Source organism: Vigna umbellata, chromosome 5 (assembly GCF_029865625.1).
Source record: "Vigna umbellata cultivar VRB3 chromosome 5, Vumbellata_1.0, whole genome shotgun sequence".
In the NCBI taxonomy this organism is placed as follows: Eukaryota; Viridiplantae; Streptophyta; class Magnoliopsida; order Fabales; family Fabaceae; genus Vigna; species Vigna umbellata.
In genome coordinates, this window is record NC_142169.1 from 37191253 (window position 1) to 37217079 (window position 25827).

General features: G+C 33.7%; 1 protein-coding gene and 1 pseudogene across 5 annotated transcripts; both read right to left on the bottom strand.

Moving 5' to 3' along the window:
- Positions 1–1365: 1365 nt before the first annotated feature.
- PP5.2 (protein phosphatase 5.2) lies at positions 1366–13163 on the bottom strand. Of its 5 annotated transcripts, none has more exons than XM_088116141.1 (14): positions 13001–13163; positions 11893–12055; positions 11547–11716; positions 11387–11458; positions 8451–8601; positions 6412–6582; positions 5474–5582; positions 5270–5387; positions 3520–3667; positions 2924–3172; positions 2647–2772; positions 2464–2564; positions 1972–2046; positions 1366–1765 (listed from the first exon to the last, which is right to left on the bottom strand). In XM_088116141.1, the coding sequence occupies exons 2-14, from the start codon at positions 11960–11962 to the stop codon at positions 1706–1708; spliced, it is 1620 nt and encodes a 539-aa protein (XP_087972267.1). In that variant the 5' UTR covers positions 11963–12055; positions 13001–13163; the 3' UTR covers positions 1366–1705. The 5 variants fall into 5 exon arrangements, with proteins under 5 accessions (XP_087972267.1, XP_087972265.1, XP_087972266.1 ...); XM_088116139.1 differs by having other exon boundaries at positions 6406–6582; XM_088116140.1 differs by having other exon boundaries at positions 6406–6582; positions 11893–12058.
- A 7176-nt stretch (positions 13164–20339) lies between these two features.
- On the bottom strand, positions 20340–24147 carry LOC148198272 (uncharacterized; annotated as a pseudogene).
- Positions 24148–25827: the final 1680 nt, after the last annotated feature.

Genomic DNA, 25827 nt, shown 5'->3' on the forward strand with positions numbered 1-25827 from the left:
TGATAATTAAATCATCTAGTTGTTGTTGTCAAAGTTATTGATAAATTAATTTATTGATAAATTGGGAAAAATCCAAGTTATCTTTCAAACATCTCTCGTGAAAGTAGTTATGCGTTGCAAACTTGCAATTAGACAATGGATAATCTTCAAAATTGCACCATTATGAGTTTAATGTAACCCAACAACTAAATTTCGTAACACCATTCAAGATTCTTCAAAGTTAAATTATTATTGAATGTAAGCACAAGTGCTATCAAAATTGATAATGAATGGCAATGAAAGATGTAAGATTTACTATCTCATCTCCATTTGTTAAAGTATGTATCAAATTTATGTTGTATCTTCATCAACAAATATACCGTACTAACTTCTTTACTATATGTAAATATTAATTAAATATTCCCTTTTAACCAAAATGAAAACCATAACAAAAATCATATTAAATTATCGAGTATTCAAATATAAAAAATGATACATGTCTTTTTTTTCCTTTATTATCAAATATCAAGAAAAAAACTATAATATATAAATATCAACAATTGAGTAAACATCAAATAATTATAGAAAAATATGTTTGTTATAAAAATAAATTACAAAATTAAATATTAAAGAAAAGGTTAATATTAATTATTTAAATTATTAAATAAATTAAAAGTATTTTGATAAGATCAAATTATTAAAACAAATATGAAGACAAGTACTATGATAGATATGTATGTACTCATTTTTATCCCTACATCCAATTTAAAACATTGAATATTACTCTTATCCAATCAATATAAGTATTTTCTATCCTATTCAAAACAAATTTTGACAATACCTAATATTAAGACAAATATGTATTTTTTTTTTAATTCACATTCTCATTCTCAAATAAATAATTAAATATTACTCATATTCATAATAAGTTAATATAAGAATTTTTCATTAATGAAACAAATTCAAACTATACATACGGATTCATTAAACAAGTGAATACTTCTAATCTACTTGTTTAGGTAAAACCTTAAAACTTTTTGGTTATAGATATAATCTTAACTAATCCCGACTCAATAAGAGGTTATAGATATAATGATTCCGTATTACTCTAGAAGTTCTACACGGAAAATCAATTAAAAACTTCACATGATAAAAGTGGACAATAAGTCTTTGATGATATCCTCACACAAAAAATTGCTAAGCAGAATATTATCTCACGGTCATGGACTGCTTCTAGCAAGGATGAAATTTAATTTGATAAAAAAAATCATGTTAAAGAAACATTGAATCCTGAAAGCAACCAACAACTTTGCAAACAAATATCGCATTCAAACTTGATAGCCAAGTCTAATGATCGGCAACACACTAGCACAAAAACAGAGTAAATGGTCTTGCATCTAAGCAGTGATTTTCATGTGGTCATTTCAGTTAAACATTATCACCAGAGTTTCATGAAGCTAAATGGAGATGTAAATTTCCTTACACTTGTTCACAGAAAATAAAACAGCACAAAACTGAAGGGGTAAAGATTAGGGGGGAGGGGGAGAAAAAATGAGTTTTAATAAAATGTTGAGCCAAAAATATTATACAGAACAACAAAGATAAACATGTAGCACGGTACCAAATCTTCTCTAGCCATCGCTTGAATCATGTCCTTGGCGAATAACAGTCATTCAAAACAGCATTAAACCATTGACAGTTCTAGGCTTCTAGTCAGCTTTGTAAATTATGAGAACATCCTGAGGAAGTTGTTTGCATAAGCCATTGGTTTGACATCAGGGTGTGACTGCAATTTCAATATAGTAAACAGACAGAAGAAATGAATGTCAACCCCAATATAGGAATACAGATTGGAAGAAATGCAATCATATTGCACCATACTATTTCTTAAATAAAACAATGAACGAACATATTTATTTATTCGTATTATTTTTTAGCACAAAACAAGACATAGCTTAGTATAGCATGGTCTAAAGCACAAAAGATACTAACCACTGCTGAGAATGTGACAATGTTAGGTTTCAAATCTGGTGCTTCAAACCGAATAAAGGCACCTTTGTTACCCATCTGCAGCATGCAACAAAAATCAACGTTATGTAGATTTTAACACCAAGATCAAAATATACTCAGAAATTAATATAAGAAGGCCAATGACACTGCACACTATCCATGCAAACATGTACAAAAGCAAGGTGGGTAATATGGTTTTCATTAACACATTTAATGTGATTGGAAAAGAATCCTGGTCAATCATGCAACGTGCTTAATTGCCTCTCTTCTAGAGCTTGTCTCGTTATGTTTACATACTCAAGCACAGGTTAAAGAATGAGTCTACACAAATTATTATAGATAAAGGCAGATTACAACAAAAAAAGTCTCTTTCCATGAAATGGGATTGGGATCCACAAAATCTTCTTAGACAATCATGTAAGCAAATAGCTAAACTTACTTAGAAATGAATGTAGAAAAAAGGGATTTGATTACCTGGTCACAGTAATTTGGAGCAGAAAAGACAGTTATGAGTTTACCATCATGTTCAATCTCGTAACCCTCATCCTTTACTTCATGAGATCTCACAACTAAATCTGCAAATTGGTAACTTATGTGAAGCCACTGACAGGAGAACAAATAAACTTTAGGAAAGTATCTGCCTAATGGAAAACACACCTAAATTATTTTCCTGCAAAAACTGTTCTGTAACATCTGGACCAAAAGAAAGACCCACACCACGCTTGCTTGGGCCCCTTCCAGGGAGAGGTTGTGGATCACTCCAAAGAATTTCACACATCAGCCCTACACATACCAATCATAGGTGCAAATAAAACTACAATACTCGGTGAAAAAACCAGAGGGATTTTAGTCGGTGAAGTGCACGAACTGAAAGTTTAGAGTGATTAAGGTATTGCTAAGATCAATTAAAGGAAAAAAAAAGTAAGCATCTAACCTTCTTCAGGAGGTTCACAGAATCGATTAATTGATCGGATGTCAGAGAGTTTGACCCCGTCAACACTGAAAAGACCTCCATGAACTACGAAAACTTTCTCATTTATCACATGAGCCAGTGGTAAAAAGCAGAATACTTCCGCAAAGAGTTCGACAAAAGTATCATTCAACTTTGAGCGCACCTCACCCTCAAAACCATATATCTTGTTCATGCTCTTGCTCTCGTGATTTCCTCTGGCTAAATATATGGCTGAAAATTACATGGCAACAAAACAAGTTACCATATTGCATGAACAAAAATATTCCTCCCTTAAACAAGTGAATTTTACAAAGTGAGGAAAGCAGTAAATGAATGCCCACACACAAACAACATGATACAATTCACTTGAAACAATAAAAGTAAATATTGCATTTTAAAGAGGCTAAATTTCCTGAGGAATTGTAATGGATTTCAATTTAAGTTGTCATGAACAAAAAAAACCGTTTTTTATTCTAAAAGATCATAAAAAGTATCTAATCAGGTTCTTAAGCGATCATATATTTATGATGTCTCCGAAAAACAAGATAACAAAACTAACTCAAAAATCTAGGCTTTACCTGATGGAGACAGGCACTTAAATGCAAACAAGGTCAGGATAACTTCCAATGAAAAAGATCCCCTATCCACAAAGTCACCGTTAAATAGATACGGATTCTCTTCTGAAGGAAGTCCATTAAGCTCAAAAATATTCAAAAGATCATAGAACTGCAGAAATCAAGGTGGAAAGAATCAATTTGCAAGGTTAATTATAGGGGGGAAATACGATAATACAAAAGCCAAGCAGCATGATGCAATTGGGTAAAAAAGACTTCACATTACATTCAAGTTAGTTTGAAAGAAATTAAACTGGAGAAAAGACATTTATAAATTAAATACATTACAATTACAGGAGGACCTTTTTATGAGAGTCAAACTTTATTTTTTCTGCATCGCTATGATTACTAAAAGTTACCTAGGAAACACAATGCTAAGCAAAGTCAAGGCTGGCTTTTAAGAAAAATGGGCTACAGTTTTCTCCCTCAATTGTCACTTTTTCAAAGTTCCTTCCTTTCAGGAGTCTATTTTTTTATTAAAAAAATCACCTCTTAGAATTATACAACCCCCTTACTTAGTGCCAACACTGCAATGGGAATTATTCGCCTATAGACAGTAAATCATGATATTTTAGTGTGACTTGTTAAATTTCAAACTCCAGAGTGTTCTTTCTCCCTGCCTGCATCCAATAGAAAGGGAAGATGCTTTATTTCACAACAGTGGGGAATGGTTAGTTTTTATTTTCACAGCTTTTTTCAGTTTATGATGTTTACAAATGCAAACTATTAACAATTTTAGCTTCCAATACCATTTCCAAGGTTTTGGTAAGACATGGCAAAGGCCCTGTAATGGAGTGCACTAGAGCCAGTGGGCTTCAAATTGGTGATTATGTTTAGAAATAGGAACGAATGCCTGAATTTTAAAAGACGTGCTTTTGCAGTCTTTTAAAATGGGTTTCTTGATCCAGTTGCTTATCATATGAAATAAAACCATTATTTCAATTGGGTTTCTTGATCAAACGTTCAAAGAAGGATCCCGTTTTTCTTCTGTATTATTTACTTATCCCTTCTCTCAAAGAAATGTTCTGTATTATTTACTTATTCCTTCTCTCAAAGAAAGATTTCCTATCCCATGTTTCTGTGATTCTTTCTATTTTCCCATCTAATAGCATTCCCTAAAAAAATATAAGGGTTTTATATCCAATATGGTAGATAAAGTCCCTCCTGAACAATGGAGCAAAATTAACACAACTAAATAAATAATTGGCAGGCTCAAAAATAGCTACCCAATTCCTCCACATAAGGGTCAGGGAATCTTAGTCCATGAAAATATGGGAGGAAAATGAAACAGAGGATATAATAACAATCCTAAGTCTTAAATGTCAAACTATCAGAAGATATCACGAAGATATAAGCAACAATTCGTTTTTCCATATTAAAAAGTCACCAATCAACTACTTCAGATTTAAACAAGAGAGAAAAATATGTTTTGAGGGCTTAATGAATCCCTCTCATAGTCCTCTATTTATGTACATGAAAAGCTGATACAATAGGAATATTAAACATCAAAGCACCGTCCTAAACTACTTCGACAGAGTTAGGTACATAGGTTATCTAACACACAACCCCCTACCTTAGACGTAATGATTACATAGATTTACTACATAGATTTACTAATTATTTCAACACAACTTCAGCAGATCTAAAGTTCAAAATCAAGAATGTGACTCAAATAACATCATAGACAGTTCAAAGATTATAATAAACCAATTACCTGACCATGCACATCACCACAAACAGTAAAACGTTTGCCATTAGGAACATGTATGTCAACAAGAGAAGGCAAAGATTGCAAAATTTCTCTTGTTTGCAATACAATCTGGAATGCATACCTAAAAAATTGGAGGACAAGAGAGAAGACACTTCAATAACTCATCAAGAAACAAAAAGAGAAACAATGGTTTTCTTCCTTCAGTACCGTTTATGTAAGAACTTCTGGTTCTTGAAATCTTCCATCATTTTTTTCACAAAATCCAAAGTAACAACATCCCCCTCTATTCTTGCTCCTGAATATTGTGGCTCGACATCTAGCATTAAAACGAAACACCAAATTTGATCATTTCCATGAGTAAAATTATATGCAACAGTAGAACTTGGAATAATAATATGATCACAAAAAGAGGCCATTAATTTTAATGACCACAGACAATACAAAATTAAGTGTTCATCTTTCGTGCTAATGTGTGTTGTTCATGGTCCTTGTGATTAACAACTCCCAATAAAAAGTAGAGGGTATTGGACCAGGAAATTACAATATCTCTACCAAACCCAGAGGCATCTATAAAATGCATACACTTTGAAATACAAAAAGTTTGTAGATGTTGATCCAGGTAGCAATTGAACACCCCAAAAGGAAAAAATAATTCAACCAGGGTTGCAAGCAACTGAAAATAGTAAAAATAAGTATAAAATGTATATTATTATTCATTAGTCAGTTTAGGGGGGTGACTTAACCTCCTTTTTAGCACCTCTTACAGTTTCAATAAAAATGTATTATGCTTATTGGAAAAAATAACAAATTGAAAATCAGCACAAAAGAATGAAACTAGATTAGTATAAGAAAGCCTAAGAAGGGTAATAATTACACTTTAAGGAACTAGTATATTAGAGACATAAGAGAATATTTATGATTAATTAGTTTTAGGTATATTCATTTATGTATAAAAATACAGTATAATGAATTATGTTGCATTGTAAAGAACGAAACAATTTACTTTCCAATGCGTTTATAAATAATGATTCCATCTGACTTAAATTGAAATTCAGATTTTTAAAGTTCATTGTATGCTTAATTAGTTTAAGGTATTAAATAATGTTAAGCTAAGGCTGGGTCATGCAAAGGACTCCTACATGTACCAGTATTGTGGCCACTCCACCAATAAGCCCCGAGGAGCAACAGCAAACCAACCACAATTGCAATTACTATTGTGGTCTTTGATGTCCTGAACAACATCACCGCTGCTGCCATAACTGCTACCACTGCTGCTATGGCCACTTCGGTTGGCACCGAAGAATTGCGGCCCTTTCCTATAATGATACAATATATAGAAAGAGTGATGATTTATAGAAAGTTGGACAAACATTCATTAAAGACAGGAATAAAATATCCCTAGATTATGAAAAGGGATTTGTGAGAGAAAGAAGGATGATTAAGGAATAGACGGAAGCTAGAAAGTATTAACTACTGATTTGGGTTGAGGAAGGAAAAAATAATGTGCATGAACCAAGAGGTGAAAAGGGTATGACCACCTACATAGTGTGATCATTTTCTGAATTTTCCATTACTTCTAAAGACATGTTCCTCAAACACGTCACTCAAGACGAATGACAAATTCCTGTTTTTAAGTCTTCTAGATTACCAATGAAAAAGGAAGGAGGTGGAAGGAAGAAACATGAGGTAGATCGGTATAGCTGAAAATAGGAAGGGAAAATAAAAATTTATTTGAATTGGCAAGAAATGTTCCATTCTAGCTCATATAATGATTAACCAAATTATTTACTTACAGTTAACTAAGTATAAAAAAATTGACAGATTATTTTTTAAATTAGTTTGATACTTAATTACATCTTTGAAATAACATTGCACCAAATTTTGGACTTATAGTTCTGAAGGTTGGAGAGGAAAGTTTAAGCACTTGATGGTGCATCATCTTGATATTTAAATATGCATTTCTTTGTAATACTGAGATGAGATTATATTACACTATTTTGCCCTTCCTCTCTGTCAACGTCACACTTCATGTTTTTCTCAATAAGATTGAAAACAAATTCCATGAGGATGTATATAATCAATCGACAATCCCAAAGTTCATAGCAAAACAATCCATTAAACATCTCTCAGAACTATCCAAGAACACCAACGTCATCACTATTTATTCAAAAAAACAGTACCGGTAGCCAAAATAAATTTCACTTTAAAGAGTGGACGAAACAAGATAGTGATCAGCATCTTACTATATGAAAATAACAGTGTTCAGCGAAGGAAATCCCATCAACAACACAATTAAATGAAGAGAAAACTGAGAACAATATCCAATCAAATAATTTAATGAAAAACTGAAAATCTCATGCATAACTTAATTATTGAAGTGATATGATAGGATATAATAAGATAGGTTTTAATGGGTAATAGGGGCAGGACAGAGAAAAGAATTTTAGGAATGAATTGTTGTTGGGTAGTTAGAAGTGGGTGACCTTTATAAGAAGGCAAGGGGGGTCTGGTAGAGAGTAGTTTTTGGATTTGTGAATTGTTAGACTGAACATTGTCCAGTGGAGGGAGGAAGGCTCCCTTGGGGATGCCTACTTGTATTTTTCCATACTTCACAGAGTTAATACTACGTATACATATACATTCACTTTGGCTGTTTGAGTATTGTGGTGAGGAGAGTGTTATAGATCTGGTTTCTTGAATAAAGAAACCTAACATGATACTTGCTTCTTTTTTTCACATTATTACATTAAGAATATTTTAGGATCCAATTGCAAGGTAATGGACTTGAATCCCATATTGGAATATGTGATTATAGAGGGGGACTTTATAAGACCTTGGGATCTCCAACTACAACATCTAGCACTTGTGGTGGGGTTCTCCCAAGGTTCTTATCAAGAAACCATAATCGTACAAAACATGTGTGTATATATGAAAGAAGGTTAATATAAGGTAAGGTATTCACTGCAGCATTATACTAGAGCTTTCAAATAATAAAAACAAAAACTACAGTTAGTCTTATAGGGTCATGTTATATAGTATTTATTTGAAGCTTTACAAAATTAAAGTTGCAATAATACCTTTAGAATACACACATCCAGAATAAACAAAAGTTAGAAATGACAGAATGACAAACATAAGTATAAAATTAAGATACTAGCTTAAGAAATTATATTCAAAATACTACCTATTGTATGGAAATCTATCGATTCAGCTATTGAACGCCTTTCAGACTCAGGTGCAGCAATTGCTTCTTCAAATTTAAGCTTCATAACTGCCTTTTCACATTCCTTCAGTTTCTTTGTTGCATCAGGATCATTTGGACACATTTTCTTGACCTATTCAATAAAAATCTATTAAATATAAGACATTTTCATATTGAAACAAGTATGTGTTACAGAACAATAAGAGGGAAGTAGGTAGCCAGTTATTTGAAGGAATGTAAAAGCTTAAAAGTAGAAGTTGCAACATTCAAGCTGATATTAAACGACAAGAACTGTCAGCTTCAGCCTACAAAGATGACTTTTATGTCAGAATATTTCAATGAGGTTGCATACCAAGAAAATTTTCATATTCTAAAATTTCAATAAAAAATTGGAAACTGCCAAGTTTTTATTTTAAAAGAGTTAGAAGCAAGACAACAGCTTCTATTGGCACAAGGGCTTGGTAAAACGGAGAGAATTGTAATCATCGATTGTGTAAATTGCAGAGCCCATTACATGATGCAGCTGCAAATGTGCAACATTTCAGTTGCAGTTGCCCCTGAAACAGTATCAGGCTGCAAGTACAGACCACATTGGCCCACATTAGCCAGCACCTACCACAACTGCAACACAACCATAGCCAAAATTCAAAACCTAAGTAGTAATCTATTTCAAGACATAAGAGTCTAAAACAAAAAAAAAAACATTACTTACAGAGAATCTCAACTCAACAAATCTATTATCAGTAAAGAGAACAGGGAAGGTGCTTCACAACCTTCAATTTGTCCCAAAGATTTTTATCAAAGTTAAAATTTTTTTATGGAGTCAAAATGATTTGAATAAAAGAAACAAATATGCCTAAATATCTATATTAATGTGTCTCATGTCTCCACATTGTCCCCTTATTCCATCATTATACTACCCTACTTTTCTTCTAAACTACCACCAATGTCTTTGTTTTCTTTATGTTTCTATCTCTCACATAGTTGGGTGTACCAAGCTCTCCAGCTTGGACAACATTTGCAGTTTTTATTAGAGGGATAACAACCACTTCAAAATATAAATAGTTATGCATGTTTTCAAAGAGTATGTAATTATTGTATGCGCTAGAAGAATTTACAGGGTAACCTACAGATTAATAAACAATTAACAGTTAGAAATTTAAATTACTGTAAAAGCATCCTTCATTTTCTAGCACGTAGACATGATATGATGTAGTACTATTTGCTATATGAATAAATGTTGTAAATTTTATAGTGGACAATACAAGACAGCAATACAATTTGGTGGCCACCTTCACATTCTACTTACTACGTATTTGCAGATTTACTTTTAAAGGGTTTTGTTTTTAAATTTCACAAATTTCTCATATAATTAATTTGTGAATATCATTTCCTAAACAGATTTCAAGTGTGCATACTTTTGTCTTACATTCATTAGAAATTTAGAATTGTTGAGCTATCATAAAAGGGAATACAGGGGTACCCAAGAATTCAGTATGGATTCAAACTGGGAGGAAGCACGTCCATCAAAGTTAAGAACAATATTTCGCTTTTATTCTCTTTTTTCCCTTCCTTTTATAGTGATGTTACCCATTTTCTAGAATGATATGACTGGTATTAGGACAAAAAGAGTACATTCAGAATATAATAATACCTATTTCTCGTTCCAGCTTTTAGCAACTGGAACACTGGATTTGAAGAAGAAAATACAGAAATGGCGGAGAGAAATGTGGTTAGTTCAGAGGGAATCTAACAAGATGGAGAATGAAGGAATTAGAGTATTAACAAAAAAGGAAGCCCGATAAAATTGCACCAAGGAGTTCAGAGGCTGGGCTGAGCTGCAGCATCTCATCAAATCATTGCAGCTGTCATATTTATTTGATGCTAAGAACTCTCTTCACAACTTCTGTTATCTACGCTGTGATGTGAGATCCCCACTCCTGTTGGACATATTCAGAACTACTGGTTGAATATGAGCTCCCTTCTGTAAGTGCTGTGCAACCTCAGCTACTGTGATATCCATCTAAACCTAGTCAATTGCCTGAGTACTGCATTTATTTTTTGGTGTTTTGTTTTGGCACTGTTTGGGTGAGTGGTTATATTGCCTCTGAGGGACTGAGACTGATGCCTGATTTGCTAGTGGTAATTTTAATGTTACTTTGCTTATTTATGTTAGTTTATATATCATTGAAATATGTTAAAATGTAGTTTGAACATATCCTCTCTGAAGATTTGGTCTTTAACCAAGTCAAATAGCATTGTGCTGCCCAACTAGTGGTATAAGGCTTTTGTTATAGTAGTAGTAGTGTAATTTTGTTCTTAGAATGTGAACTTTTAAACATAATTCAACCTCACAAAACCAATTCATAAGATGAGATTTACACCTAGTTATACACTATAATTTTGGTCACATCTCTAATCAATATAGAATCTCCAACAATTGCATATTAGTGGGATCCAATGAACCATATTATGATCTCTTGTTTTACTTGTATATCTCCCCACCATTCTTTCAATTCTAGTTCTAAGTGGAATATATATATAGATATTAACAATATTTCCTGCAATATCTCTTTTTCTCTTTTTACCTTCTGCATCTTTTTGCAACTGTTGTAACCCATATTCTAAACAAGTGCAATTGATATCAAGCAGGAACTATCACAGAATATATATTCAATGAAAAATACCCATCTTTTAAAGACTAATATTAGTACGGTTTCATCAAATCTACTAAATTTTTTGCTACTTTTTTTTCATCTCTGAATTCTCTTTGGTATTCTTATCTACATGACTATTTAATGGAATGTGAATATTAATCTATCAATATTTTGCAATGCAGCTGACCTTCTAATATGAACACGTTATTTTCCAACTAAGCTCCTTCATTCGAATATTTTACAGATATCAAACACAGTTACCTGCTGAAAATCTTTCAGTGCTTCCTTGAATTTTCCCAGCCCAATATAAGCAGCACCTCGCCTGTAATAACCCTATAACAATAAACCATAATCAGGACATGTCTTTTATTAACGATAACTAAATATAGGAAAGCCTCTAATGTTTTAGGATTCAGAGCACCTTTGAATATTTAGGATCAACTTCAATAGCTTTTGAGGCATCTTGTATTGCACTACCATATTCCTCAAGCCGAAGATGAGCAAAGGCACGATTAGAATAGTAAACTGCAATTCCACCGTTTAGCTCAATTGCTTGAGTATATAGATCAATGGCTTGGGAGTATTTTCGAGCTGAAAAAGGGATTCACACGTTCAGCAAGCATTAGCAAATAAATGTGTTAAACCAGTGACAACTAATGACCTTATCAAAATTTATTTAGATTCAATAATTCAGATATTACCACAAATTTCACTGCAATGATGAAGAAAGTAAATTAACCACAGCACAGAGAAATTGCATTAATTACCATTGAAAGCTTCATTGGCAAGGGTTTTAAGTTCTTCAGCCTTTGAAATGTTAGATTTTTCAGTTTCCATTTCAGTTCAGACTTGTAACTTTAGTTGTATATGGCTGAAATTCAGAACCCAACAGAATCAGTCTGCTCACTTCTTTTCTCCACAATGATTGACCTGCTACAATCAAACAAATAAAAGATATCAGTATATTACAATAGTAGTAACTGACACTGTAATACTCAGCTTGCAAAGAACTATATCAAAATGCCAAAGCCTCATACTTTATTTTTGTAGGATTTGGTAGAGTGTTGCAAATATTGACAAAACAGAAGTAAATACATGTATCAATAACACAAATCTAAAGCTTCTCACTTTCCTAACTTATTATGGCTAATTGCAATCTCCTTACTCATTATAAAAACCAGTTTTAAATACAAACAAACCAAATGTGAACTTCCACCCACATGATCTTTGTGTCTCCAACTAACTTAACTTAAATCACATTTCTAACACTATCTGTCAATAAATTTCTGTCACCACCACTATCATCAACCTCTCAATCACCACTTCAAACACAATTCCCTCGTTGTTATAATCACTCTTTCCATTCCCAAAACCAAGCCCGGAACAATTAATTCTCCAAAAGAAAAGGGTTTCAAATGTCACGCCCCCAACAAATACTAAACTCCCAAAACAACAAATTACAGGGAAAAGGTCAGAACTTGATAAAAGGGAATCCTTATTTCTTTTTAATTTAGTTAAACACGCACACACAATCATGAGCATCATACAATAAAAAAATAAAATAAACTCCCCTAAGGTGTAACCTTAGGTACCATACATGTATTGATAACTAAGCTGTGAAGATTAATAAAAAATATTGAAGAAAAAAATATATTGATTGTAGAAATTGTTATAAAATGTTGAAATAAGTGGGAGAAAGCTAACTAGAAAGAATAGAGAGGTAGTTGGAGAAACAACACAGGGATAGGAAGACGAAAGACGAAAATAGGGAAAAAAGAAAAATTAAAAGGATCTGGGGATGGATTAATTGCATAAACCAAAGAGAAAAGAAAAATAAAATATAATAGAAAGAGAAAAGAAGAAGGAGTGACGTACGATGAGGAGTTTCTTTGTTGCTTTGTTTGTATGAGGGAGTGGAGGCTGGAAGAACAGTGAACAAAGTGTGGAGATTATGAGACACAGCACAACACAACACAAAACAAAGGTCTCTATTTCATACACAAACACTTTCTCTCTCTACCTACCCACCCTAATCATCAAGACTCTTGAACCCTTTCTATAACCTCAAACTTACACATAATTTACAATATTTTTTAAAGTTTTATTTTTTAACAAAACGGCCATGGTTAATTCTAACCTAGATCCTTTTATATATATTTTAAGTAGTTGAAGAAGAATTAAGAATTAATAACAAAAAAAACCACTTTGTGCATATGAACTTTTTAATAAAATAAATAAAAATAATTACTGATGAAAATGAAATATTTTGTGTCTCTTTCTTTGTATCTTTTAACCAAACAATATTAGCAACAATTGTACAAAGAAATTAATAATTTGTAGTATACTGTTTTAAATTTATATAGTTAGTTTTATTTATAACCTCAAATATAAATAAAAAATGGGGTATCTAGATAAAAAAAAATGTTCATTATATATCATGAGTGAAAAGGAAATATTGTGTCCCTGTATCTTTTAAACAAACTATATTAACAGCTGTTGTTGTATGAGTGTTTATATAGTCTCACATTTGAATTTTTTTTATTTTTTAATTAGTCATAGTTATTTAAAATAGTTGACACTTTGTATTATACTGTAATATTGAGAAAATGCGAATTATTTATAATGCGTTAGACAGATGAAGTTTTTATACAGTTTCACATTTAAATATATTTTGTAAGGGGAAGATAAATAGAATTATGAAACTATATTGAACAATCATGGGATTGCATGATATATAATATGATCTAAACAATCAGAATAATATATATATATATATATATATATATATATATATATATATATTATTATTATGCAAGACTATGGGTGTGTTCACTTGGGGTAATTGGAGGAGATGATTTGGAGGAGTGGATTTGAGGGGATTTGAGGGTAAATTTTTTTGTGTTTACTTGAGTGGATTTGAAAGTAATTTAGAGTGGACTTAGAAGTAAAGTTTGTGAGAATTAGTGTAAGATTTGATTGATGTGACATTTGTAATTGGTAAAAATTAAAGATTATCAAAATATCCCTAATTATAAAAGTAATATAAAATGATAATTGTTAATGTTATATATAATTGTAAAAATGTTTATAAGGAGAAAAAAATAATAAAAATTAATTTTTAAAATATAAAAAAATGGTAATTGAGTAAATTAAAATAATAATAATAATTATTATTATTATTAATATTATTATTATTATTATTTTATTTTTTATTCATCTCTGTAAATCCATTACATGTGCAACTGTATGTGCAGGTTAAAAATGAGAATGGGTGATTAATCCTGCAAATCTGCACAGGTGAGGGAAGATTAGAAAATTTGTTTCTCCCGCGAATCCGCGCTTCCAATTACTCGCAAATCAGTTAAAGTAAACATGCAATTCATTCCAAATCTATCTTCGATAATTAGCTGTAACAGTGTCTTCCATGCGAACACATCATATGTGATGATAAGATATATCTTAATTGAGTTCATACATAATTTTGGAAGAAAAATATGTTTATGATATTGTGTTTCTTTTTTCTGAAGTTTTTTTTTATGTATTTTTAAGTTGATAAAATAAATTTTAAAAATTAAATGATGATTTTGTTTTTAATTTTGAGATGGTGATAAAATATCACTAAATATTTGTGTTGAAACGTATAAAAATTTAGAATTAAATGTTGAAAGATTAAATTGATTTATTTGAAAGTATGATGATAAAAAAACAGGATTGAAAAAGAAATACAGAAAAAAAAAAGTTTTTCTTCCATTTTAAAAATATTAATATTTAAATTTATAATGGCAAATATTGGAAAAATAGGTTAAGAAATTGATTTAAAAACTATCTAACTATAGAAAATATCCTAAAAATATAGTTGAAGAATTAAAAGTCCTTCACTTTGAAGAATGACAACTAAACTCTTTGGTTTAACTAGATTAGTGAGAGGAAAGTTGATTTAATTATATATATATATATAGGGGTTTGCTAACGCGCGTACGCCTGTTTTTCAGTTGGTACATTTTAGCAATGTGTACCGGGTTTTAGTAGACAAAAATATCCTTATATATCATGATTCTAAGTTTTAAGGTTAAGGGTATTTTAATAATTTTCATTCTCAAAACTAAAAAAAAAAAGAAACCCCCAAACTCTTACTCACCTCTCTCATTCCTCTCAACCCTTTCTTTTTTCTCTTTCTCACTCCAATCTTTTCTCTGTCATCCCTACTATAGCCCCAATTGAAAAAAAATCAGAAACACTTGCTGTTAAACAATCTTACAAAAAAATGACTTTATAATGAGTTTTCATCTTATAATTTTTGTCTTATCTAATTTTATCCAATTTTCACAAGCATAAAGGAATTGGTAATTGACCTGGAAAAAATCAGAAATACTCGTTGTTAAACAATTTCTTACAAAAAATGATTTTATAATGAGTTTTTATTTTATAATTTTTGTCTTATCTAATTTTATCTAATTTTCACAAGCATAATGACATCAAAGGAATTGGTAATTGGCCTGGAAAAAAATCAGAAACACTCAATTATTAAACAATTTCTTACAAAAAATGACTTTATAATGAGTTTTCATTTTATAATTTTTGTCGTATATAATTTTATCTAATTTTCACAAGCATAATGACATCCGAAAGAATTGGTAATTGGCCTAGAGGGTTTTTTTTAAAGATGATGATTCAACAAATACAGATGATGAAATTAGAGAGGTTAGTGAAGATGGTGAAATTGAAGAGATCTTGAATGAACTTTTGCCTTGAAGGTGAATATGTCAATGACTACAGTAGGAATGACAGAGAAAAAGTTGGAGTGAGAGAGATGAAAGAGAAAGGATTGAGAGGAATGACAGAGGTCAGTAAGGGTTTGGGGTTTTTTTTTTTTTTTAAGTTTTGAGAATGAAAATTATTAAAATACCCTTAACCTTAAAACTTGGAATCCATAATATATAAGGGTATTTTTGTCTACTAAAATCCGGTACACATTGCTAAAATGTACCAACTGAAAAACAGACGTACGCGCGTTAGCAAACCCCATATATATATATATATAGATGTATATATATATATATATATGTATATGTATATATATATATATGTATATGTATATATACATATATATATGTACATATATATATATGTATATATACATATATGTATATATACATATATGTATATATACATATATGTATATATACATATATGTATATATATATATATATATATATATATGTATGTATGTATAACTATGTTAAAAATGATTTTTTTTAACAAAAGTTTTAAAAGAGATAAATAAAAAGAAAATTTGAAATTTAACCTTTTCAAATATTAAAATTGTTTCTTATAGATAAGTTAATTTATAATTTTTCTTTAATTATTTTAAAATTTAGTTATAAATTAATTTTATTTTTAATGTTATTTTTCTTCTATAACTCTCCCGTGGTTTCTGTCAGAACAAACACCTATATAGACGTCTGGTTGTGCCAGAACAGACGTCTATATGGCTGAACGGGATGTTTAGGGTTTACGGGGTTTGGACGTCGGTTTGTGCACTGCCAGACGTCTATAGACGTCCGTTTGTGCACTAACCGACGTCTACTGGGCGTTTTTTTTTTAAATGATTTTATTTTTGCATTAAAACCACACTTGAAAAGCAGAAAATTGTCCCAGAACAATATATAGTATAGTATATTTGCGTTTCATATAAAGAAAGTTCTACTTAATATACAAAATAATCCAATACCAAAACTATCAATATATAAACTTATAAAACTAAAATTAATCATTGTTCAACAACAAATAAAATTGTTCCTAACTCCATCTTTGCAGAAGATAAGTTGTCCACTCCTGTCTTATTTGCCTAATCGTTTCCTCTGGTATAGGAGATGTTAACTTGAAGCACTGCAAAATTGAAGAAAGATTCATTATGGTTTCATATATGTTTAAAGCTGAATTTGATTTGTAATGTCTTCAAGGTATGCATCATTACCTCATTCCAATCATCTGTAATGGCAGCTCGAATGATGGTCTTAATCCAGCACATGACATAGAAGCCACATTCCCACGAATCCTGCTGCTGGTTACACTAAAATGATGCACTAAATCGTCAATAATTTAGATAATTCAATAACATACAAAATGAATTATAACTATAAATGACAATCAAGCTTTGGATATAAAATTTGAACTAGTTGACCTTGAGATTTACCAATAACTCTGTACAGATTAAAAACACAAAGTAAAATTATCATAACTATATTGATCATAAAAGTTTAAGGTGAACATCAAATTCAAAGTCATTTTTGGAGAAACACTTACCCTTGAAGCATGGTCCTCAAGTCATTTCTCATCTTCCTGTGCAACGAACAAAACCATATAATTTTACATTGTTTGGGAATGATGACCATCAGCTGCCAGTGCGACTTATCACGAAGGACAAATAGTTATTTAACTAAGTAATTAAGGAAACTTTAATAATGAACTTTTACATATAACAACACCTACCCATCAATGTATGGCACAAGGTATACGTCTCTTTTTGACTCATCCATCCATGTTTGCAAATAATGTTGTCTGTTCGCAAGTGTGTTACCAGAAGGTTGAATGGTCTAAGGTTCAACAAATCCGTACATGGAAGACCGACCTTGGTCTACAACGATTGTGTCCATGTACCTAAATGATCAAAGTTAAGTTGTTAGAAAGTATAGGAATCAAAGAAAAAGACATATGGAAGACAAAATTAACTATCTTACATGCACCACAGTTGAATGATGGAAATATTCAACATCCTGTCTCCCCCAATCACCTCCAATGCATCAGGCAATGTGATATATACTGGCACATGGGGGGTAGACCAAATACTCTCAATCCTAGTATAGTTCTAATGGTGCTCTCTTCAACCTGAGTAATCTTGTCATTAGCTTTGATAGAGGATCATCCTCTGCTTCAGCCATGTCATCATCTTCATGTATGACTTTTTCATGAATTGACTGCTTCTGAGGACGTGTGAACTGAAGATAACAATTTCATCAAAGAGTTATCAACAAATATTTTTAAACTTAACATAAAAATACTAATAACAAAGACATTATACTTGTGGAGTAGCGATGTGTGACATGATCAATGCTCGAGGCCAGGCTATAAATGAGCCTATGGCCTCCCCCACAAAATTAATTTCAGGAGTAGGTACAGGCACCTGAGCCTAGGGATCCCGAATCTCGTCAATCATCACACGCACGTGGTGGGGTAATATGGGAACACCATGAATAGTGACCCCTCCCTCAAGCACTCGTCCGATAGCCACAATGCGTGGGGGATCCCCATCAACCAACAGCTCATATTGACCGTTGTACTGAGACGGTTCAACAACAGAGCATGATCCTCTAGTGCTGACACGAGGTGGCGTGGGAGTTTCACCAGGCCCCGTGTTGCCCTCCGTCATGGAATGCAGCTTCTTTTCAAGCACTCTTTGTATTTCTTTTTGTTCTTATAGCTGCTCCATGAATCGTTGCTCCATTGATCTCATGCTTTGGTTGAGTCTTTCCTCCCACTGAAGATCCATCTGCCTAAGTGCCTCTTGACTCATTGATTGAGTGGTTTTTTGTGTGTGGCCAAAGTAGTCACGAAGACCAATTGCCCCAGGAACTCCACGTACACGTCCTGGGTGCTCGGGTCTTTCGATGGCCGTTGTTAGAATGTCGTCCCTACCTTGGCACACAAATGTTCCCTGAGTCTGCTGCTCAACCAACTCATCCTGCACATACAAAAACGAAGATACTTAGAAGACATGTTGTGATAGATACACAATCAAACAATGTTTAGAATTTGAACTTACAATTCTTTGTGAGATCAAAGCTGCTGAGGAAGATGTCATGTTGATAAATGTAAACTTTACTTGTATTTGTTACTTAAAATGTTGTGCTTTTGAGTAGTTTAAGTGTTTATTCTCATGAAAAGTATATAAATGTTGATGTAAGTATAGTTTTGAATGTTTAAATGTGTATTGATGCTTTTGTATGTTTATATCCAAGAATAAGGATTGGATAATATCAAAGACTTGGAGTGCATCACTCGCCCAGCGAGCCTGCACCAGTCGCCCAGCGAGAGTACACCAGTCGCCCAGCAAGAAGAGGCCCTCGCCCAGCGAGTGGAGGCTTGTCGCCCAGCGAGAATTCACTTAAGGTCCTTCCCTTTAAAATGTCGCGAAACTGAACCAGAGAGAGGGGGGAGACAGTGGGAATGTTGCAGCTCGCGTCTAGCTCGTGTATGGGTGCTTCCAAGGTGCAAAACCACCACTTTCTACCATCCAATCCATCAATTATTACTTTTGAGATGCATATGTGTAGCTAAAACTCCATTTCACTGGGGTTGAGAGTAAACTTCTGAAACTCTTTGTAATCTATCTATTAATACATGATCTTGTATGAATTTTGTGTTCTATCTTGATTATTCATGCCTACGATGGAAATCTGAGCTAATTGAACGGTTAAATCATTGGAAAATGCATGAGACCGCAGACCTAGGATAGAACAACTAAGGGATTTCAATTCTAGACATAGGTTGGAACTTTTAGTCATCTGTGACATTGTGTTTAAGGCAAATCTGAGATCTGAATTTGCTAAGGGATTAGTGATTTAGTTTGAATGGTTCAGAAATTGTCATCTGAGGAATTAGAGGCTTGTATGCGCCTAGGATGTCGATGCTTAATTTTGAGGAACTGTGTTAGTAGAAAATTATATGAGTGATGAACTTGAATGTCAACCCAGTGAACCTAAATTCGACTGTTTTTACCACTTTTTAAATATGTATGCTAATCTTAATTGTGTTATAAAAATACGTTTAATAATCGCTAAATTAGTAAACTTTAACAATCAGTGAATCTAAACAAATCTCTTGGAAAACGATATTCGGACTTACCGGTTTATTACTTGAACGATTCAGTACGCTTGTCGAGGTCTCAACACATGTTCCCATCAGTTTTAGTCCGAGTAGCCTTCCACAGCTCGTACCTAGCAGGTGCAGGTGCTAGGTCCGGCGTCTCAAGTCCCAAGGCATCCGCTCTAGACTTTCTAAGTTTTTTTTCCAGTTTTGCATAACCACCTCGTGCTAACAAGTGTGGTGCATCGTTTAGCCGTTGTCTTTCTTGGGCGGCTAACCTTTTACCCTGTGAAACCATGTACATAAATAAGTGTAAAATCATAAGAACTCAATGAAAGGTTTTAAGTTGTTAAGAAACAGACCTTCCATTCCTCAATCTCTCTAGATACACAAAACTGTATCCAGTCCTCCTCTGTGAAGGTATACTGTTGACATGGATTTTGATCTTGTCTGTGTCCAAAGACATATAGTCGTGTCAGCCTTGTCTTGAAATGCCTCCATCTTATCGCTATATGCGATAACACTTTCTTTCTAATTTGTATCGTGTTTGGAATATCATAATGTTGCTGTTTAAAACAGAACACATGTTATTGATTTTAAAAGATGAAAGAAATAAGTATATCAACAGTGTTGTAAGTAAACATACCTGAATATCTTGCCATAAGAGGTTCTTGTCGACCTCTGGGACGTCATCCCAAGTTGCATGAAGGATAGAGACATGGCTTTTTGCTAACTTACCCAGATAACTCCTAAACCTATCAGCATTTGGCCCTGATGCCTGACCTGATCTGGGGTCAATCTCAACATGTCTCCTCTGCCCATCAACGCGTCCGACTGTCACATTTGCCAATGTGTGACGCCTCGACCACGTCTGGTCTGTCCCGATCCTGAGTTTGAGGCCGACATACCTGAAAAATTATACAAGGTTAGTAATAATTCAATTTTGATGAACATAAATATAAAGTCAATAATTAACTATCACAACCTATTAAGATATTGTTTTCTCCTAAATCCCTTCATTGTGATCACTACGAATTGCCTGGATGACATCGGCAACGTCATCAACTAGGTCTTCAATGGGTCTAGATGCAACAAATGTTGTCTCAAGTATATCAAGAGAATCGTCATCATTATGTCCATGCATGTTTTTTCCTTCTAAAACCACTGACCATTTTTTTTTCGCTGGATCATTTACGTAAAATATTTGTCTTGCTTGACTAGCCATGATAAATGGTTCATCAATGTAATTCATCTTGTTCAAGTCTACCAATGTGAAACCAAAGTCACCTGTCATGACACCAGAATTTATATCAACCCATTTACACTTGAAAACCGGGACTCTAAAAGTGACATAATCAACTTCCCATATTTCTTGTATTATTCCAAAATAACTCATGGATGCTGTGATTGGATTTTTGTCTTTAGAACTAGCAAAGTGGACAACCTCAGCTTGTAGTGTGACGCCACTATTTTGAACTCTACTTTTGTCATCTTCTACCTTTGTCTGAAAAGAAATATTGTTTATATAGTACCCACCATATGTAATGACATATGCGTTCGGTCCACGAGATAACCTCAATAAACTTTCAGAAACATCTGGAGTCGCATAAATCTTTTCTTAAACCATTGTAAGAAAGTTTTGACATGTTCACTAAGATGCCATTTTTCACTCATTATTGGGTTTGCTGCCTTTATTTCATTAACGTGGTCAGAAATGTAAGGAATCACATCAACAATGTTGTTTAAGATGTACAAATGAGCTTGGTCAACTTCTTTTCTGCTAACACTTTGAATTCTCACACCTCAAACACCCTTACCTTCACATTTTCCTTCATGTCTACTCTTGGGAAGACCAACTAGTTCACAAGATGGCATATAACTTGAACAAAATTCAATGGCTTCCTCTGCAATGTATCGCTCTATGATTGAAGCTTCTGGTCTATACTGATTCTTGACATATCCCTTTAAGATCTTCATGTATCTTTCAACTGGATACATCCATGAAGACCGGCCCACATATTCGAATTTCTCTGACTAGATGAACAATCAAATGTACCATGATACCAAAAAAAGAAGGTGGAAAATACATCTCCAATTGACACAGTAGTCTTATTCCTTCATTTTCCAATTCATCTAAACCTCGAGGGTCAACAACTTTCTTGCAAATGGCATTAAAGAAAAAACTCAGGCGTGTTAGAATACCCCTAACAGAATGAGGTAATATGCCTCGAATAACAACAGGTAACAATTGTTGCATCAATACATGACAATCATGGGACTTGAAACCAACTAACTTTAACTCTTGCATAGAAACAAGGTTACTAATATTTGAAGAATAACCTTGTGGAACCTTCACACTTCTTAAATAGTTACAAAAACTTTGTTTTTCTTTTTTAGAAAGTGTGTGACAGGCTGGGGGCAGATAGGTGCGTCTTCCTATTATCTGTGGATGTAACTCGGATCGGATTCCCATGTCAGCCAAATCTTGTCGTGCTTTTATTCCGTCTTTGCTCTTCCCTTTGACGTTTAATAAAGTTCGATGACACTGTCACAAACATTTTTTTCAACGTGCATCACATCAATACAATGTCTAACATCAAGGTGACACCAATATGGAAGCGTAAAAAATATTGATCGTTTCTTCCAAATGTTTTTTGCAAGGGTACTTTTATGATATTTTCCAAACACAATGTCAATGTTTTTGACTTCGTTGTATACCTCTTCACCATTCTGGGGTATGCACACAACCTCATCCTCAGCACTTCCATTAAATGCTTTTTCAATCTACGATAAGGGTGATTATGAGGAAGGAATTTTCGATGTCTTGTATATACCGTCTTCTGTCCATGCTTCAATTGAAGGTAGCTAGTGTTTTCTTCACATATGGGACATGCAAAATGACCTTTAACACTATAACCGCTCAAGTTTCCATACGCTGGGAAATCATTTATAGTGCATAACAACATTGGACGCAAACGGAACTGTTCCTGAACATGTGAATCAAACACGTCCACCCCTTCTTCCCACAACAATTTCAAATCATCAATTAAAGGTTTTAAGTAAACATCAATGTCATTTCCAGGTTGTCTAGGACCCGATATCATTATGGACAACATCACATATTTTCTCTTCATGCACAACATAGGAGAAAGATTGTAAATCATCAACATAACTGGCCATGAACTATGTTTGCTACTTAAGTTTCCATACAGATTCATATCATCAGTTGCAAGTGCAAGTCTTAAGTTTCTTGGATCTGCACCAAACTCCGGAAATTTTTCATCAATCTTTTTCCATTGGGGTGAATCAGCAGGGTGTCGAAGAACATTATCGCACTTTCTTTCGTATAAGTGGCATTTAAGGTTCTTTGCATCTTCTTTAACAGAGAACATACGTTTGAACCTAGGTATTATAGGCAAATAGCACATCACCTTAGCAGGTGCACCATCATTACCTTCATCGGTAGTGTTTCTATCATATTTCTTTTTAAAACGGGATAAACCACATGTTGGACAATACTTTAGCGAAGCAAACTCCTTTGTGTACAAAATACAATCATTAGGACAAGCATGTATCTTTTGATATTCAAGACCCATTGGACATAAAAAAAATTTTGCCTCGTAATTACGAATAGGCAGAGTATTATTTTCTGGAAGCATCTCCTTCAACAACTCCAACAACTCGGTGAAACTTTTATCGGTCCATCCATTCCTTGCTTTTAAACTAAACAACTTTAAAGTTGCAGACAGACTGGTAAAGTTCGAGCATCCGGGGAACAACATTTGCTCTGAATCATTTTTTAGAGAATCATACAAATTAGATCTTCCAAAATTATCTTCACCGACATCACGTATCATGTCCTCTAAATGATCACTCATCCATTCTTCCACATAATTCGTTCCTCATGACGTGGTAGGCTGGTCCAATACTTCTCCATGCCAAGTCCAAATGGTATAAGTCCTCATGATGCCGAACATGAATCGATGGTCACACACATTGCCTAAGTCTTGCCGTATTTGATTAAGACAACGCACACAAGGACAAAATTATGTCCCGTTCACAGACTTAGTATTTTGTTCAACGTATTGCAAGAACTCCGAAACACCCTTATCATATTCTTCACTGATGCGACGTTCATTCATCCATCTTCGATCCATTCTATGTTCGTGAAATCATCAGTTTAAGTTTTTAACTCTCACAAGGTTAGGCCCTACCCATTCAAAAATAATAATTTTCATAATTCGCTAAGACACGTGCATTGAAGTCTATATGATAAATTTGATAAAATTTCGGGAGCATTTCGCATTGGTCTCCGAAATACACGAAATGAGAGTAGTCATGACCACAATCAAATATGCATCCAGAGAACAACACAAATACTGAACCAAAAGTTTATCAATCTTATCCATAGACTCCAACTCAGATGTTATTGCAAATTATGAAAATTAATTTTCTCAAACTGTCCAATCGGACAATTCAAAATTTAACACAAACGATTAAAAGATTAATCGTTTGTGTTAAATTTCAAACGGGAACTAAGGGTCACTCAATGATTTGATACTTATAATCTAACATGAAAATTATAATAACACAACTAATACATGCATATTCAAAAGCCAATAACACATGCAGACCTTAAAGTCAAAAACATGCATACACAAAAACCCTATAAAAATATTATTAATGAAGAAACTAACCTGAAGAGCATATTCGAAATGAAAATGGAGGGAAATGGAGGAGTGCACGACCTAAATCGTAGGCCAAAAAACGCCGCCCAAGAACACGCAACAAACGTCACCAAAACGCACCGAAAACGATTTTTAATCGGTCCAAATGAAAGATATTTCATCACTGAACAATTTAATCGGAATAAAAGTAAGATTAAATGGTCCAAAAAAGATAAAAACCAACCTGGAAATGCAAGGCGCAGAGGGAAAACGCGAGGAAGACGATGAACAGTGAGCGTAACTACTCGCGGGTTCGCGTTTTGGTATATATGCCCTTAGATGTCCGTTGTTGGGAGGCCCCGATGTCTATAGTAGTATAGACATCGTGGTAGTCACTAATATGACGTCTTCTGGTTTTAAATATTGAAATTCGCAGGGGATTTTAAACGTCTGTTAGAGGGGGCCGGACGTCTATAATATTATAGACGTCCGGCCCCCTCCAGAACGGACGTCTAAGAGGCTGACAGGGTAGTTGAAGAGTTAATTGCGTTCAGCCTCTTAGACGTCCGTTCTGGAGGGGGCCGAACGTCTATAATATTATAGACGTTCGGACTCCTCTAACGGACGTTTAAAAGGCTGAAGCAACCAACTCTTCAACTCCCCCGTCAGCCTTTTAAACGTCCGTTAGAGGGGCCAGACGTCTATAATATTATAAACTTCTGGCCCCCTCCAGAACAGACGTCTAAGAGGCTGACAGGGTAGTTGAAGAGCTAATTGCGTTCGGCCTCTTAGACGTCCGTTCTGGAGGGGGCCGGACGTCTATAATATTATAGATGTCCGGCCCCCTCTAATGGACGTTTGAAAGGCTGAAGCAATCAACTCTTCAACTCCCCCGTCAGCCTTTTAAACGTCCGTTAGAGGGGGTCGGGCGTCTATATTATTATAGACGTCCGGCCCCCTCCAGAACGGACGTCTAAGAGGTTGACAGGGTAGTTGAAGAGTTCAATGCTTCAGCTTTTTAAACGTCTGTGAGAGCGGGACGATTATAGACGTCGGAGCCCCTACAAGACAAACGTCTACACACTCACTTATTTACATTTATGCCACCGGTCAATTATTTACATTGGGGTTTTGGCGGACCGACGTCTATTGGGTGACGTTAAAGGTCAA